Here is a 14,867-nt window from a genome sequence, read left to right as displayed (position 1 = left end):
AACAGTTCAACTTACTGCATTTTTCAAAACAAGACAAAGATTAGACAGACCTCATTTTTTATTTTCTTGTTTGCCACTTTAAGGTTATCCCAGTCCTTGTGCCTGAAGGCTCTGTGTTTTTCCTTTAGGCTCTGTCTTATGTGTTGGGTAATACAAGGTTTAGAGTTGGGATACTTTTTTATTCGTTTAACAGGAATGCTGGTGTGAATGCAGAAATTGATGTAGTCTGTAATGACAGAAACTCTCTCATTCAGATTTCCATCAAAGATCTTCCAATCAATGCATGCCAAGGAGCATTGGAGATGGGCAGCAGCATCCTCCGACCACTGTGGGGTGCTATAGCATTGTGGCTTGTAACATTTCAGCTCTTGTCTGTAGAGTGGAAGTAAACAGACGACGTTGTGGTCTACAAGTCCAAGCGGTGCATACGAACGGCCACAGAATGCACCGGTGATGTTGCCGTAACAGGCAACAATGAAACAAATGTCCCTGAAAGCTCTTTCTATTTGGCATCTGGCATGTAGCAAGTCCATTTGGTTACGGAGTGAGCAGACAGGTTGATGAAGGGGAGAAGTGGATGAACGGGACGTTGTGTTCTCAACTTGTACTGGTACTCGAGCGTGGTCATCATGTATCAACCAAAAAAAATGCGAGCAGAGTGAGGATTACTTTGAGCAACTCCATCATGTTTGTTAGCAGAGTGTAGATTTCTTAAAGCACTCAACAAAACACTCAGAGATAACTTAGACAGGATGTGGTGTGGAGTCAAACGGAGAACGGTCTGTGCTGTCGCAGCAGAGTATGCGCCATCAAGCTAGCCCAAGGTGCCTCTTTCATTGAGGTGGCTCTACTCTCCAGGCCGCTCCACCTTCCACTGAGGCAACTCCGCCTTCCACTGAGGCCTCTCTACCTTCCACTGTGGGGCCTCCATCTTCCACTGAGGTGGCTCTACCTTCCACTGTGGGGCCTCCACCTTCCACTGTGGGGCCTCCACCTTCCACTGAGGCCACCCCACCTTCCACTCAGGCCTCTCTATCTTCCACTGTGGGGCCACTATCTTCCACTGAGGTGGCTCTACCTTCCACTGTGGGGCCTCCACCTTCCACTGTGGGGCCTCCACCTTCCACTGAGGCCACCCCACCTTCCACTCAGGCCTCTCTATCTTCCACTGTGGGGCCACTATCTTCCACTGAGGTGGCTCTACCTTCCACTGTGGGGCCTCCACCTTCCACTGTGGGGCCTCCACCTTCCACTGAGGCCACCCCACCTTCCACTCAGGCCTCTCTATCTTCCACTGTGGGGCCACTATCTTCCACTGAGGTGGCTCTACCTTCCACTGTGGGGCCTCCACCTTCCACTGTGGGGCCTCCACCTTCCACTGAGGCCACCCCACCTTCCACTCAGGCCTCTCTATCTTCCACTGTGGGGCCACTATCTTCCACTGAGGCCACCCCACCTTCCACTCAGGCCTCTCTATCTTCCACTGTGGGGCCACTATCTTCCACTGAGGTGGCTCCACCTTCCACTGTGGTGGTTCAACCTTCCACTGCGGTGGCTCGATCTTCCATTGAGGTGCCTTCATATGGTACTGAAGTGCAACTCTCTGTCCTTGGTTTGTCTTGACATTCCACAGAGATGTCACTTTCTTCCACTGAGGTGCTATGACTCTACACGACTCTACAGATCTGAAGATTCGGTGTCTTGATGTAGTTTCTATACTGTCCTCTATTGTACGCACGTATAAACAGAAGGATGTTGTTTTCAGTGTTCTCCACAGAAATGCCATTGCTCTCCTCCGAGATGTCTTCCCTCTGTCACTGAAGATCAGAAAATACTTCAAATGAAATATTATAAATATAAAATATGAACACTAAGATGCTGGTTAAGAGAATGTTCCAAGTATATGCACGTCTAAATATTCTGAATGGCTCCAAGCTCACCTATGTCACCTTCTAAGCAGATATCTTGCTGTTGAATGCTGTCACTGTGTTTCAAACTGTGTATCATGTATAGGAATACATTAAGTTCATTACATTGCAGTTCATTAACATTATTATTGGCCAACAAACGTAAATGCCTGTGTCACAGCCGAGCCACTTGTCGGCTTGCCTTTCCAGAGTTTGTTGTTCCTCGTGGTGTCAGTCTTTCTTCTGAGTGGGCAGTCCATTATACAGATGTCTTAACCACATACTTTGGTTCATCACCCTGGCTAAAGCTCACTCAAGACTCCTAGACTTGATAATCCACTGCTCCAATCAGTAAAAAAAATGTCTTAAGTATTTTTATGTTGTTTTGTTTCTGTAGCTACGATTAGTCCTCGTTAGCGTTAAGGTTGAGGCTAAATAAACATGGTGTGCTCTTTCTGCATTATGGACTTAGAAAGAATTAATACGGGACAGTATGAATGGCATTTGTGAGCCATGGACACCTTTTTATGATTGCTTGAAAAGATATTTTTTGGAAAGTAAAGCCAAAAGAATGCAACAAGAGGTTAAAGGGATTTTTTTTCTTGTATCAATTCAACTTGCTGCATTTTTCAAAACAAGACAAAGATGAGAAAGCTTGTGTAGAAAGAGCAGGACGATCAAAGGTGAACAGATTAGTATGTAGAGATTTTCAAAGTGTGGGGCAGGCCTCCCCCATGGGAGGCACCAGACAGTTTCAGGGGAGGGTCAGTGAATGAATATTATCATAGGACATGATGTAAAACAGTATGTAATTAGGTCAGAGATATGGTATCGGGATATGATAGTGTTGGGGGTAAATTTGCAGTTTTTCGGTCTTTCTAAGATTCAGAACCTTATCAATGATCATGGACTGACTGTTGTCATGTATTTCGTGAACCTAGGTAAACAGGAGTATTACGCTAGGAGCATGGCTAAATCCTTGACTGTGTGGGATCAAATAAGATAGGAATGATCCTATATAGGCATCCAGAACCAAAACTATAAATAATATAAGGAGAGGTAAGGGTTAGTGGAGGCCCACCACTTCAGACTTTAAAAACCCTTTATCTTTATCCCTTCATTGACCTGAGGAGTTGCAAACTTTTGCACTGAGTCACTGGCAAGGCAATATAAGGTTCAAGGCAGGGAGACAAAGCCTCTGGTGAACATCATTTACTGTAAAAGAAAGAGGTCACCGATCTGGAAGTGAGCAGCTTAGAATGAAACCATTCTATTGACTTATCCAGCATCCTATTGGATACATTCTGGATGGTCCTCTTTAAAAGTTTACATTCTCAAATGTCTGCTTCCAGCTTTGTTGACAACATTTCATCTCTTAGAAATGATCAGCATGAAATGATCCTCAGACAACCGTCTCTGGATGATGTTAGTACCAACGCGGCACTCAGTGGCTGCTGGCTGCTCGTCTCTTCTGGATGGTCATGCACCAGCGCCTCTGGCCTTGTATGGCTTTAGGGAATGTTTCCTTTGCTTCTGCTTGGTTCTTAATCTTTAAGCCTTAAATCCAATTTTGACTGAATCCTGGACAGTTGATCCTTTCAGGCGAAATTTCTGAACTGTAATGAATGTCTAACCTCAATGCAACATGTCTGTGACTCCTGCTTCACAGGTTGTTGATGGGCTCTACCTGGGGAATATAAGAGGTAAGAAAAACATGATGTATCTTGATGAGATATTTTAAATCATAGTTGTAAGGTGTTGTTCGGTTGTGTACAGTGGTATGGTGTTAGGTGTCTGCCTGTAGTTCGTATGCTCTAAAACATTCCTTTATCATTGGACTTAAGCATTAATACTGCATTGTCACCCAACCTACGCCAATTTATTGTAAATTTCTAACTCTTTATGTTGTGTATTTAGAAAAATAACCTGATTTATTTGATCATTTTTATTTTTTGCTTTATATATAACTACATCTGTATATCTATATCACCAGGAAGCAGCTGTGTAATGGCCTCATTTTGGTCTTGAGAAATCTATCGATTTAATGTATCTATCATTTCTCAAGGCCAGAATGAGGCCATCATACAGCTGCTTCCTGTTTGTCTCTCCTTATTAGCCAAGGTGTTTTTACACAAGAAACTTGACTGTCTCAAACACTATCTTGATGATCAGTAACGGTTAACAGTTTAGTTTACATTATATTTACCACATTTATATCCAGTCATATGCTGGTTTTGTGATTTAATTTGTGACGGAAGCTCCATTCTAACGTGACATGTATATGGTTGTCCCTATGGTGCAGTGGTTCACTCAGTTGTCTCACAGACAAAGGTTCTTGGTTCAGACTCACTGGGGGCCAAGGGATTTTCTGTCTGGATCTTGCATGTTCCCCCCAATACCTGCAAGGACTCCACAGGAGTCCACAGACCAAAATCATGCACTAGGAGTGATTGTGCTTGGATACGGTCTGTCAGGCCTGTGGACTTTCTCCTTCTTGCTGAATAACATGTGGGATTGGCTTCAGCTCCTGGAGACCCTGCACAGGATCAAGGGGTATAAAGTAGAAATGAATGAATAATATGTTTACATTTAGAAAGGAAGATTCAACCCCCCCCCCCTTTTTAGCAACTAATCTTATAATTGAATTGCAATACTTTTAGATTTGCAGTTAAATGGAATTTATACCTAATTGTGATGATATTCCGTGGGGGCATTAGTGTATTGTTCCGGCTTTATTAGCCAGTTTCAAATTAGGTAATGTGGCTCCTAAGAATGTTGAAGTGAGGATTTAACATCAGACATCACATTATGTAGCTAAAGGATTAAAGTCGCTGCTCAAAGTTTCTTCTCATTAAATGGAAATCAGCAGTCTTTAGTGTGTCACTCACTCCTTGTCCTGACACAACCCACCACCCAGTTAAAAGAGGCATCATGTGAACCTTTTCTAACTTTAGCTGCAGTAATGGTGGCACGAGAACAGCAGCTCAAATTAGTTCGACATGGGCAATGACCACAGGCTGCACTGAAATGTGTTGCAAGAAAGTTCTCATACCTGCGCGTGTAGCAGATAACAACATGGCTAATAAGAGTGGTTGATATGTTTTCGGTGGTTTGAAATACACACAAAAAAAGACATGAATTCCTCTTTGTCCCTGATTCAGATGCAGAAAACAGACAGAGCCTGTCTCAGAATGGCATCACCCACATCCTGTCTGTGTACAACAACGCAAAGCCTGTATTTGAGGTTAGAGGAAATAACGGAGGGTGACATTTTAATGCCCTCCTCATTTTATGAGCTGATCCATGTGTAGAGAATCCTGCCTGAGCCACTCAGTGTGAATGTGATGTGTCCAGGCAGCCAGCAGGGGGCAGTGAGGAGTCATAATTGGCCCAAGAGAGTATTGTGCTTAGGATGCTAAGTACTTTGAGTTTGCACATGGACATTGGCCAGTTATATATAAAATATAATGTTAAACCAATCAAATTTGTTGTAATTACCTCTGACATATTTTATTATATTTCAATGTAATAATCTTCTTTGTGGCCAAGTAATATTTACAGGAGGAAAAAAAAGTATCATAAAGAAATATGTTGTCCCCTTTATCTTATCCAAACATCATTTATTCATATTTGTACATGTATTTAAATGATACGAAGCCCTGAAAAGCATTAATAGCAACTCTCTGGATCAAAATATCTTATAGTATGCTGTCTTTTAAGTACTCACATGTTTTCCTTCCCCGAGGAGGTAAAATGATGGGGCTGTTTGTTCTTTTGGTCATTTCTTCATAAGCATGGTTGCATGAAATAGTCTCCAAGTGTGTGTCATGTTCTGTGTCCCCATCATCTCCTTGTAGCTTGATAGGTTGATGTGCTCTGTGAGAGCTTTCTAGTTAGATCAGAAATGGTCACTACAATTGCTCCGGGTTATTCTGGTTTTGAATGTTTTTCAGGACATGACCTACCTTTGCATCCATGCGGCCGATGCCTCCAGCCAGAACCTGTGAGTATAAAACACACTGATTTTAATGTTTATACTTGGTCAGAGGCTTATTCCTCAGATTTTTTTTTTCCCTGACCATGTACATTTTAAAAGCTGTGATGAGTCATACTATTTGATTTCAACAGTTACCCTCCAGTTTGTGGTCCCTGGGTGTGACAGCCCAATGCAAGCTGTGAGAATGGTTGTATAAAGGGTTCAGGAAACAGTTTGAATTATTTTTGATTACATGTTTCCTGTTGGATTCCATTTCCATTTTAGATGTTTAACATCTCTGATTTATACAGCGTCTATCTATAAAACTCTGTGTGTAGTCAGTCTTGTCAATCTAATGGCTTTTAATTAGATTAAAAAAAAATTGTCGCAGCACTGTAAAAAAAAAAAAAAAAAAGTTCCTACAGGTTAAGTGCTAACAACAACTTTTAGTGTGTGTGTTTTTGTGCATGTGAGGGAGTATGACGGAGGGAGAGAGAGAGAGAGAGAGAGAGAGAGAGAGAGATGGGGTAACTAATGTGTCATTGTTTATCCAAAGATACACTTGATGTTGAAAGAGGCATGAGCTGTCCCTCCACCCTTGCAGTTGTCATCAACACTTCACATTGGTCATCGCATTTATATGGAATCCTCAAGCCACACTAGCTCAGGTTATTTTGAATATACTAACCAAGGTAAGGATCCAAAGGTATCAGCCAGTAGTTGGGGGTTGAATATGAGTGTAGAAGAGCTTTCTCATATGTCACGACCCCTTGTTGACAACCCAGATCAGGCTACTGGAGCTGGTGTCATTGGTGCTGCAGTAGTGCCTTCTGCTGGTAGTTGGGGCTTCCTGCACAGGCAGAGGACTGGTCATTTTGCTCAACAGTGTATGGAAAGCAATGTATAATTCAAGCTTGACGGTGCCGTAAAAGAAAGATCCCAGTGAGCCACACGAAGTATTGATTCAAGATTGATATGGGATCGGTACGGGATGAGCCCAGGTATCTGTGTCTGCACTGAAAAAGTTGGATCAGTGCATTCTTAGTGAGAACTATCTGTTTGTGACAGCATGTGTGTTGTGGGAAGCCTTCTACATGATGCTCAGGTCAGTTATTGGAGCGAATGACCTATAGGCCATAACGTGGAGTAGGAAGGGGTGTAGGTGTTGATTCGAGCTGAGTAATTGAATTCAGAGTAAAAAACGTGTCATGTATCCTGATTGGGCACTGGTCTTTAGTATCAATTGACTGGTAGCAGCTGTTAATTGGAAAGAATGACTCAACAGCTACAAGTGAACCCCACTGAATCCAAAGAATAATGCATACAGCTACTTTTGGACTCTTTTTGGAGCCAATGAGGAACTGTAGTTACTTCATTCACTGAAAAAGAAACTGAAGCAGATTTTACTGCAAGTTAATGGCATTTGAGGTTTAGGGTTGGATGGATGTTGCTGATTGGGTTGGAGATGTCTGACCTCCAGTGTTGCAATCAGACACCTTCCCTCAGGCAGCAGAGGAAGGAAACCTTAGAGTGACATCTGGCTGTTAGCCTCGACCACCCAGGGCTTTAATAAAGCCCTCTGTCACAATCACTGACTGCCTAACTGGCGGGAGTGGTGAGCCTAACTGCCACCCCAGGAACCCCGCCACCAGCCAGGGGCCCCTGTGGACAGGTCCAATGTGTTAAGTCCTTGGATTCAGATAAGTATGGTGGAATATAAAGTACATTATTTCTGCTGAAATGCAGTCAGCTTTAGTTTTAATGCACCGGCCATGAATGTGACATCTCATTTGCAGAGTTAAATGTGTATTTGTGTGAGCCCACATGCGATGTTGATTTTGTCTTTTAATGATCTCTTTGACCAGCTGATGTTATTCCATTGAGTTCAACCCAACCTGGTCGTGGGTCAGCACATACTGTTGCACCATAGCTTCGCATAGCTTCACAGCTAATTTTTTTTTCACTTCTCTCTAGCTTTAGCTGATTAAAGCCTAAAGTCTTTATCACAAAGTATATTTCTGCATATTAAAGAAGATGAGCAGAATCCTCTTTGCCGGGAAGACACAACAAAGTGCTGAGGAGACATCTTTTGAAGAGTTCGGGTCTCAGGAAGAAGGAAAAAAGAAAAGTCAATCTATTTTTGCCCCAGTCTGTTACTCTGTCTGCTGTTGAGTAACCAGCATCTGCTCCCCAGGAGCAGCCATGTACTTCTTGATTATGCAAAACGCCAGCAGTGTTTCCTGACACTGCTCTGCTTGGAGGCTCTGATACATTCTGGAAATGACTGAGGCTACATGAGCTCACATTTGTTTTGGACCGAGTACACTGTCATTTGTATTGTCTTTGATTCTACAATGTGTCTTCACTGACACAAATCTGTGAATGAGGAATGTTTTCAGTGTGTAAACATGAATGGGCAAACACAAGGCCGGAGGCTCTTCTCTTTTACTCAGAATAAATGAATGCTGAACCCTGATGTAATTTTGCAGATCGACAGAATTAAGAACGGTTACTTCCCTTGTCTACCGTCTGTGTTCTGGTTTACCACAGTCTCTGTATGAGAGAACCCACACTGCCTCTCACATGATACTTAGGCATCTTTAGAAAAAGAAAAGAACAAAAAAAAAATATCACTAAATCTTCTTGACAAGTCAAGTTTTCTTGACAAGTTTTTTTATATATGGCAAACAAATCAATCAAAAGTGCCTTTTCCAATCTTTTAACTATATTTGAGTAAATGCATTTTCTTCAATAACAATCCAAACAATATCATTTCACAGTTGAACAACAGTTTGGTCCTCGTAGTTTCTATCCAATGTGTCTGTTCTCATATCCTATAATGTGAAACCTGACACTGCCGTAATCCTACTGTATTAGTAAAATAAGGTTCCTGATTTGATAAGCGATAGCTTTTGCCCTTATTTCACAAGAAATGTGAGACATACATCAGCACTGGTAAGCCTTGAAGGTAACTGCTTGTGTGTGTGTGTGTGTGTGTGTTTTTCCCCCCAGGTTGCAGCATTTTAAAGAGTGTATCAGCTTCATCCATGAGTGTCGCCTGAATGGTGGATCCTGTCTGGTTCACTGGTAAGTTGGTGCTGGAAGTCATGTTGGTAGATGTTGCATTTCATCCCTGCATGTCCAATAAAGGTCAAACAAAAGAATAAACCTGACCCAAAAAACTAATCAGCAATTAGTTTTAACAGCTCAAGGGTTGTTCTGACATTTACCTGACACCAATAACCAGCCGTGCCGATTACTGAGCTGTGTGCTTTGTGCTACGCAGCCTTGCAGGCGTGTCCCGCAGCACTACTATGGTGGTGGCTTACCTGATGACTGTAACGCACCACAGCTGGGACGATTGCCTGTCAGCAGTCAAAGCTGTTCGCTCTTTTGTTGGCCCAAACTACGGCTTCCAGCAGCAACTGCAGGAGTACCAGACAACTCAAGTCTCAGAGGTACATGGATGAATGCACACACCCACGGTCCTCACAAAGCAACCGGACATTGTGTTGCAACCCAGGGGCGGGAAGGTATTCAGAGGTTTAATGTTTGCTTATAATGAAATGCCATTCTTAATTACAGTGGCCTTCTTCTAGCTGTTGACATAAACGTCATCTGTAAATGTTTCTGTTTGCTTTACCCTCTTGTTGGTGCCCTAACAGGATTATATCTGAGCTGCAAACACACTGCACATGCAGCAGTCTTTGGTTAGGTTGTCACCCTTGAATCATCATGCATGACACATCATATTGATGCACTCAGTGGATTAACAGTAGCAGTTAAGTTTTCCTGTCTCGGCCAGTTGTTGATGTGCAGGACAGACTGGACTGAGCTGCCGTAACTCAGATTGTAGTTGCTTGAATGGTGCTTCAGGTGCACAGATTTGTCCATTGTCATGTTTGAAGTGGCTCAGGAATCATCCGCACCAGCTGAGGACACTTTTGCTTTCGTGTCGACGGATATCAGCAAACCAGCTAAAGGAAGAGTGAAATGAACTAAATCCACTGACAAAACCTTCTATGTCTATTAAGGAAATGCAAAGATGGAGCCACAATACGGTTCTCTTAGCCTTGCCCAGCACTCCAAAACACGCTCTATTTGTTCAAGTACACAAAGTTACTCTGTAGCTATCTCTGGTCTTCACCTGCTCACCAGAACAAGGAAGGAATGAGATCAGTTTTTTTCCTAATTTTTATTCCCAGCTGGAAAAATGAAGAGGAACCGAATCATGTGAGGTTTTGTTGTGTTTGTGTATTTATTTTTCCAGACTGGTTTTATTCTTAAAGTCTTCTCAGTCTTATGTTTACATATCATCAACTTGACTGAAAATGTCTGTATCAAATCAAATTCCGAATAAGTTTTATTGACTGGGGCAGTCTCAAAAAAGCATAAAATATGGCAACTGGACTACCATTGTGTGAATAGAAGACGTTTCGCCTCTCATCCCACAGGCTTCTTCAGTTCTGAATCCTGGTGGGGAATATCAGCAATATATCTACCAGGAGGGTGGTGGCAAAAAAAACCAAAAACAACTGGTCGCACGACCCGAAACCAATGACTCGTCAGGTGTTAGTGAGAGTCGTTGGCCTGGCTGGGCTGTCGTTACCTTTCCCAGCCCTCCAGTTGCCATATTTTATCCTTTTTTTGAGACTTACCATGTCCTGGATGACTGAGAATATCCCCAGATACATTGACTGGGGCCGTTTTCAAAATATAACATTGGTGCTTATAAAGATAACAACAGGTCATTTTTTTGTTACGTTAAATAGATCTGTCACAAAATGTTTTTGGTTCTTCCTCAGTCCCGCTACACCTCCTCAGCGTGTGGGGTTCTTTGTTTTTGCGCAATCCTGCGAACAGACAAACGGCACCAATCACATTAGATCTTTGGCAGAGGTCAACAAAGCGACTCATACAAATATAAACTTTAGTCAAAAAAAAATGGGATTAGGAATTCATATTAATAAACATTCATAACACAACATGTACATAAACAGCTGTGATCAAAACTATGTACAACACAATCTGTTCAGTGTGTCTGCTTTTAAAATCTAACATCTTCAGTCGTCGCGGGAATGTGTTTGTCGGGTAATGACGTCGAGGGAAGAATTCAATAGAAAGGAGGCGGAGGAGAAATACTTCATCACTGTAACAACGTACAAACTTTCAAATGTCAGGAAAGTCCCAGATTTGATTGTCCCGGTAGATTGTGTTTACAGATAGCATTTTTCTAATTTGTTTGCTCATGGAGGAATAGATTTTACTACAAATAAAATGTAAATATTTAATTTAGGGGAGTGTGTATACCTGAAGGGACATAGCTCATTATTTGAGTCCTACACAGACCTCATTATTTGTAATTCGTGGGAAACGGTTACTTTAAAACTTTTTGATTTTTCTGCGTTCACCTTAAAGAATATATCCAATGAGAGGAAACAGTAGCTTAATGTCCCTGCTGTTGTCTGGTCTGATGTTTAGCTTTTCTCTCCAGTGTATTTTATTTCAAACTACACACCATGTGAATAAACATTGACTGATTCTGATGTTTTGCAGCAAAGGATTTTGGAAGAACTTTGCGGAGGATTTTATGATAATGGGCCTGGCCCAGCCATTGAGAAGGGGAACTGCAGGGGGGTTGCTGGGATTGCATTAGTTGGGTACTGCTCATCACGTGTTTTGCGTTACTGTCAGCATCTTGCAACATAACATGACTTAGAAAAAAACAAAGGGTAAAAATTTGCTCCTTGTTTGTAGTGCTTGCATTGATTTTGAGGATATAAGAGGAAATGGCTTTTCTGTATTTGTACTTTTCCCACATCTGCCTCGGTTAGAAAGTGAGAATCATGAAAACAACATCCTTCTGTTTATACGTGTGTACAATAGAGGACAGTATAGAAACTACATCAAGACACCGAATCTTCAGATCTGTCAGAAAACTGTGATTTGCAGATGCCTCAAATCTTCCTGCTCACCAGTGCGGCTGCGGCAACATAATCTGCTGTCTTGCTAAAAGGCTCTTCAGTGCACGTCGTAGAAGTGGTTCCTGTGTGTTAAGATAAAGATTCAAACAACATCAACAGCGTCTCTCACCAGGATAACCCTTTGTGTGTGTTCAACACACACCTCCGATCACTCTCACTAGTCGAATCTAACGTGAATATATACAACCGTGTGATGAACGTTTCCCTCAACACACAGTTTTGTGGAAAGTCATCGAAACAACAGCAATCCTCAAATTTAAAGCCTTAAAAAGTCTTCATTCTTCAGACTCATGTTATCAGATATGAAATGTTGTTTGCGATACCTTGATAATATTTGGCGTCATGCTTTCACACTAAAGGCCGCTCACTTGTTTTGGTTATATTTTGAACCTCCTCCCTTTTTTTTTTTTTTTAATACTTGGAAGTAGTTTGAGGCAACGACTCAATCAAGATTCATTTTCGTTTTCAAGATGACCCTGTAAGCTTGGACAACACCTGATACGAAATATCTCTTTACTGACGCTTCTGATTATTTTTGTTTTTCCACTTGCATCGATGTGATGAGTCAGTGCTGAATGCTTTTACATTTTAGGTTCAGTGTGTGAACATTTTAGGAAGATGAATGAATTACTTTCACTTCACTGTTTTTCACAGGGAAAAAAATGAAGTATTTCACATAAAACTTTGCACCTCCTTGTTTACTGGACTGGCTGCAGGCATTCAACCAACACTAAGATTTCTACAGGAAAAGACCAACCCTACTGGGACCATCCTCACAAGTGTTTTAGATTTTAAGTCTTAATGTTGGATGAAAGAAAGATAAATTGAGACCCCTTAGAAAAAAATCAAAACTTAACAAATTAAAACTCCTAACCAAGTTTTTGTTCTACAAATCCAGTACATTAAAATGTCAGAATTATGCTGTAAGATGACACACACGCAAATAAAATATTTATGGCTGCGAAGCAGAATTAATCGTTTGTCACTAGGACCAAAAGTGTTTAGCAGTGTGTCAAACGGTCCTGTCTATTTATTTTATTATTCTTATTCCAATCAGTTATTCAATAATGCTGACACACTTAATAAAGACAGGAACATTGTGGGACCGTTTCCTTTTGTTGACTTTGAACGCATCACCGTAGAACGTCTCAAGACCATCATTAGAATGAATGAGGGATGGATTTTAAGGCTAACAGGACTCCTTACTGTCTGATTCCTTAAATATAAGATGACTTTCTATCAAAAAAGGAAATACATTTTAATGTGGTTATTAAACTGGCAAATTAATCAGTAAATCAAGCTGTAATGTCATTTAACCTGGCTGCCATGACGTGTAATGACTTTTGTATTTCTGTGTCTCCAGTACCGAGCATGGTTACGCTCCAGTTTCCGTCCCAGCCCGTTTAACGACCAGGAGCAGGTGAGCACCCTGCTTCAACAGTACACAGAACAACAGGAGAGCCAGCGGAGAGGGGCCGACCAGCTCTGGATCAACCAGGACGTAGCCGTCTGTTCTCTGCCGTCCAACCCTGACGGCCCTGAAGGCAGCAGTTAACACATGTACTGTCTGTTATTCTGATTTTAAATTGGGCTATATACTTCACTACCAGTACCGTCCATGTTTCCTTCACCGAGTACAGCCACAACAGGGGTATCAGTGCTCACAGACGCCTTACTCTCCTCACCCCAGCACCTTAGCCATGATGAATAACCTGTGCTTCCACGTGGACTTTTGAAACCTGTAACTAGATGCTCAGAAGCCTTAAAGATGTGACTGATTTGTGTTGTCTTAAAGGAACATTTTGCCTCTCATTATATGGACGTCCTGTCATTTGAAAAGACTCGGCAACCAATTTCTTTAAGTTCAGCCACCGCTCAAAGAAATTGTCCCTGCTTGTCGATGTTACCTCACAAAACACACAAACACCTTTGAGCTTGAGTAAGTCAGTGAGGTGTCGTTGACACAGACTTTTACCCCTTTTACAGAGATGGTTCAAGTAGATTAAATTAATAAAAATTTATATAGTACTTATATGTACACATACCTTTGTGTATGTGTGTGTGTATATGTATACACACACATACAGTATGTAATGTATAATCAGCTACAAAAATTGAATAAAAAATGTAAAAAAAATAAATACTGCTGCACAAAATGAGATTATAGTAAAAGCAAAATCTTAAAAGAATGAAATAAATCAGAAAAGTGGGCTGTAAAATGGATGATAACACAAGTAATAAAACAATAAAATCATAAAACACTACACAAAAGCCAGACTAAAAAGATGGGGTTATTTCCTGGATCTGAGGGACTGTCCTTGTTCATGAACCCAAAGCATTTGTAAGATAGTCTGGTGCAAGTTCATGTAGTGCCTTACAAGATTAATAAAATGATTTTTAAAAGGGATGTTAAAACCAACGGTAAAGCTCCCCTGTTGGTCTTAACTCATGCAGCAGAAATTTGGATCTGCAGAAATTGGCTGTATTTTTGGGCACCAACAGGAGGCAATGATTTAATTTAAATAATTTGTGATAGGATGACTGCTGTGAGTTAGATCTGCCTGTCAGCCAGACTTCCTTATCAAGCAGAGAAAACAAAAAAACAACTACACCACTAAAACCTCGTTGTGATTTCGCTGGCGCTACTAGCTGCTGCCTGATCAGTGAGGAGTGGCGTACTTTGGCCATTTGAGGACGTGCTGCTAGGTCTGATATGTGGAATTACAGGTGAAAATGTTCCTCTAAGCACTGCATCGTAGATTGAATTGAGAAGTTGAATTCAGTTCCACATGAAGGATCTCTGCAGGCCTAATGTTACAGTCCTGATGTTAATGAAGCTCTGATTTATGGTTGGGTTTTTTTACATTGTGAAAAGGCTGATTTTTAGGGAGTACGTGTTTATGGGTAAGGTTTTTGTTTGTTTCTTCAATTGCACATTTATGTTTTATTTGTGTTTTGTAATAAAATGCAGTTGTTGACAAAAAAAATACTAATAAATGT

At 41.3% G+C, this 14,867-nt stretch overlaps 1 protein-coding gene across 2 annotated transcripts in view; it reads left to right on the top strand.

The window, feature by feature from the left end:
- The window catches only part of dusp22a (dual specificity phosphatase 22a), a 23,895-nt gene extending 9,028 nt beyond the window's left edge, over positions 1-14,867 (top strand). The window contains exons 2-7 of one of the 2 annotated variants that reach the window (XM_086185021.1): positions 3,577-3,610; positions 5,069-5,151; positions 5,861-5,910; positions 8,896-8,970; positions 9,170-9,341; positions 13,231-14,866. In XM_086185021.1, the coding sequence (XP_086041147.1) occupies positions 3,577-3,610; positions 5,069-5,151; positions 5,861-5,910; positions 8,896-8,970; positions 9,170-9,341; positions 13,231-13,422 (606 nt within the window). In that variant the 3' untranslated portion in view covers positions 13,423-14,866. Of the gene's footprint in view, positions 1-3,537; positions 3,611-5,068; positions 5,152-5,860; positions 5,911-8,895; positions 8,971-9,169; positions 9,342-13,230 lie in introns of those variants that run through there. The other variant, XM_086185013.1, reaches the window with a different exon arrangement.

This window comes from Aulostomus chinensis, chromosome 2 (assembly GCF_037954235.1).
Source record: "Aulostomus chinensis isolate RoL2024-O1b breed Wild chromosome 2, RoL_Achi_v1.0, whole genome shotgun sequence".
Classification (NCBI taxonomy): domain Eukaryota; kingdom Metazoa; phylum Chordata; class Actinopteri; order Syngnathiformes; family Aulostomidae; genus Aulostomus; species Aulostomus chinensis.
Note: the sequence above shows the minus strand (reverse complement) of the source record. Positions and strands in the feature narration are given on the sequence as shown.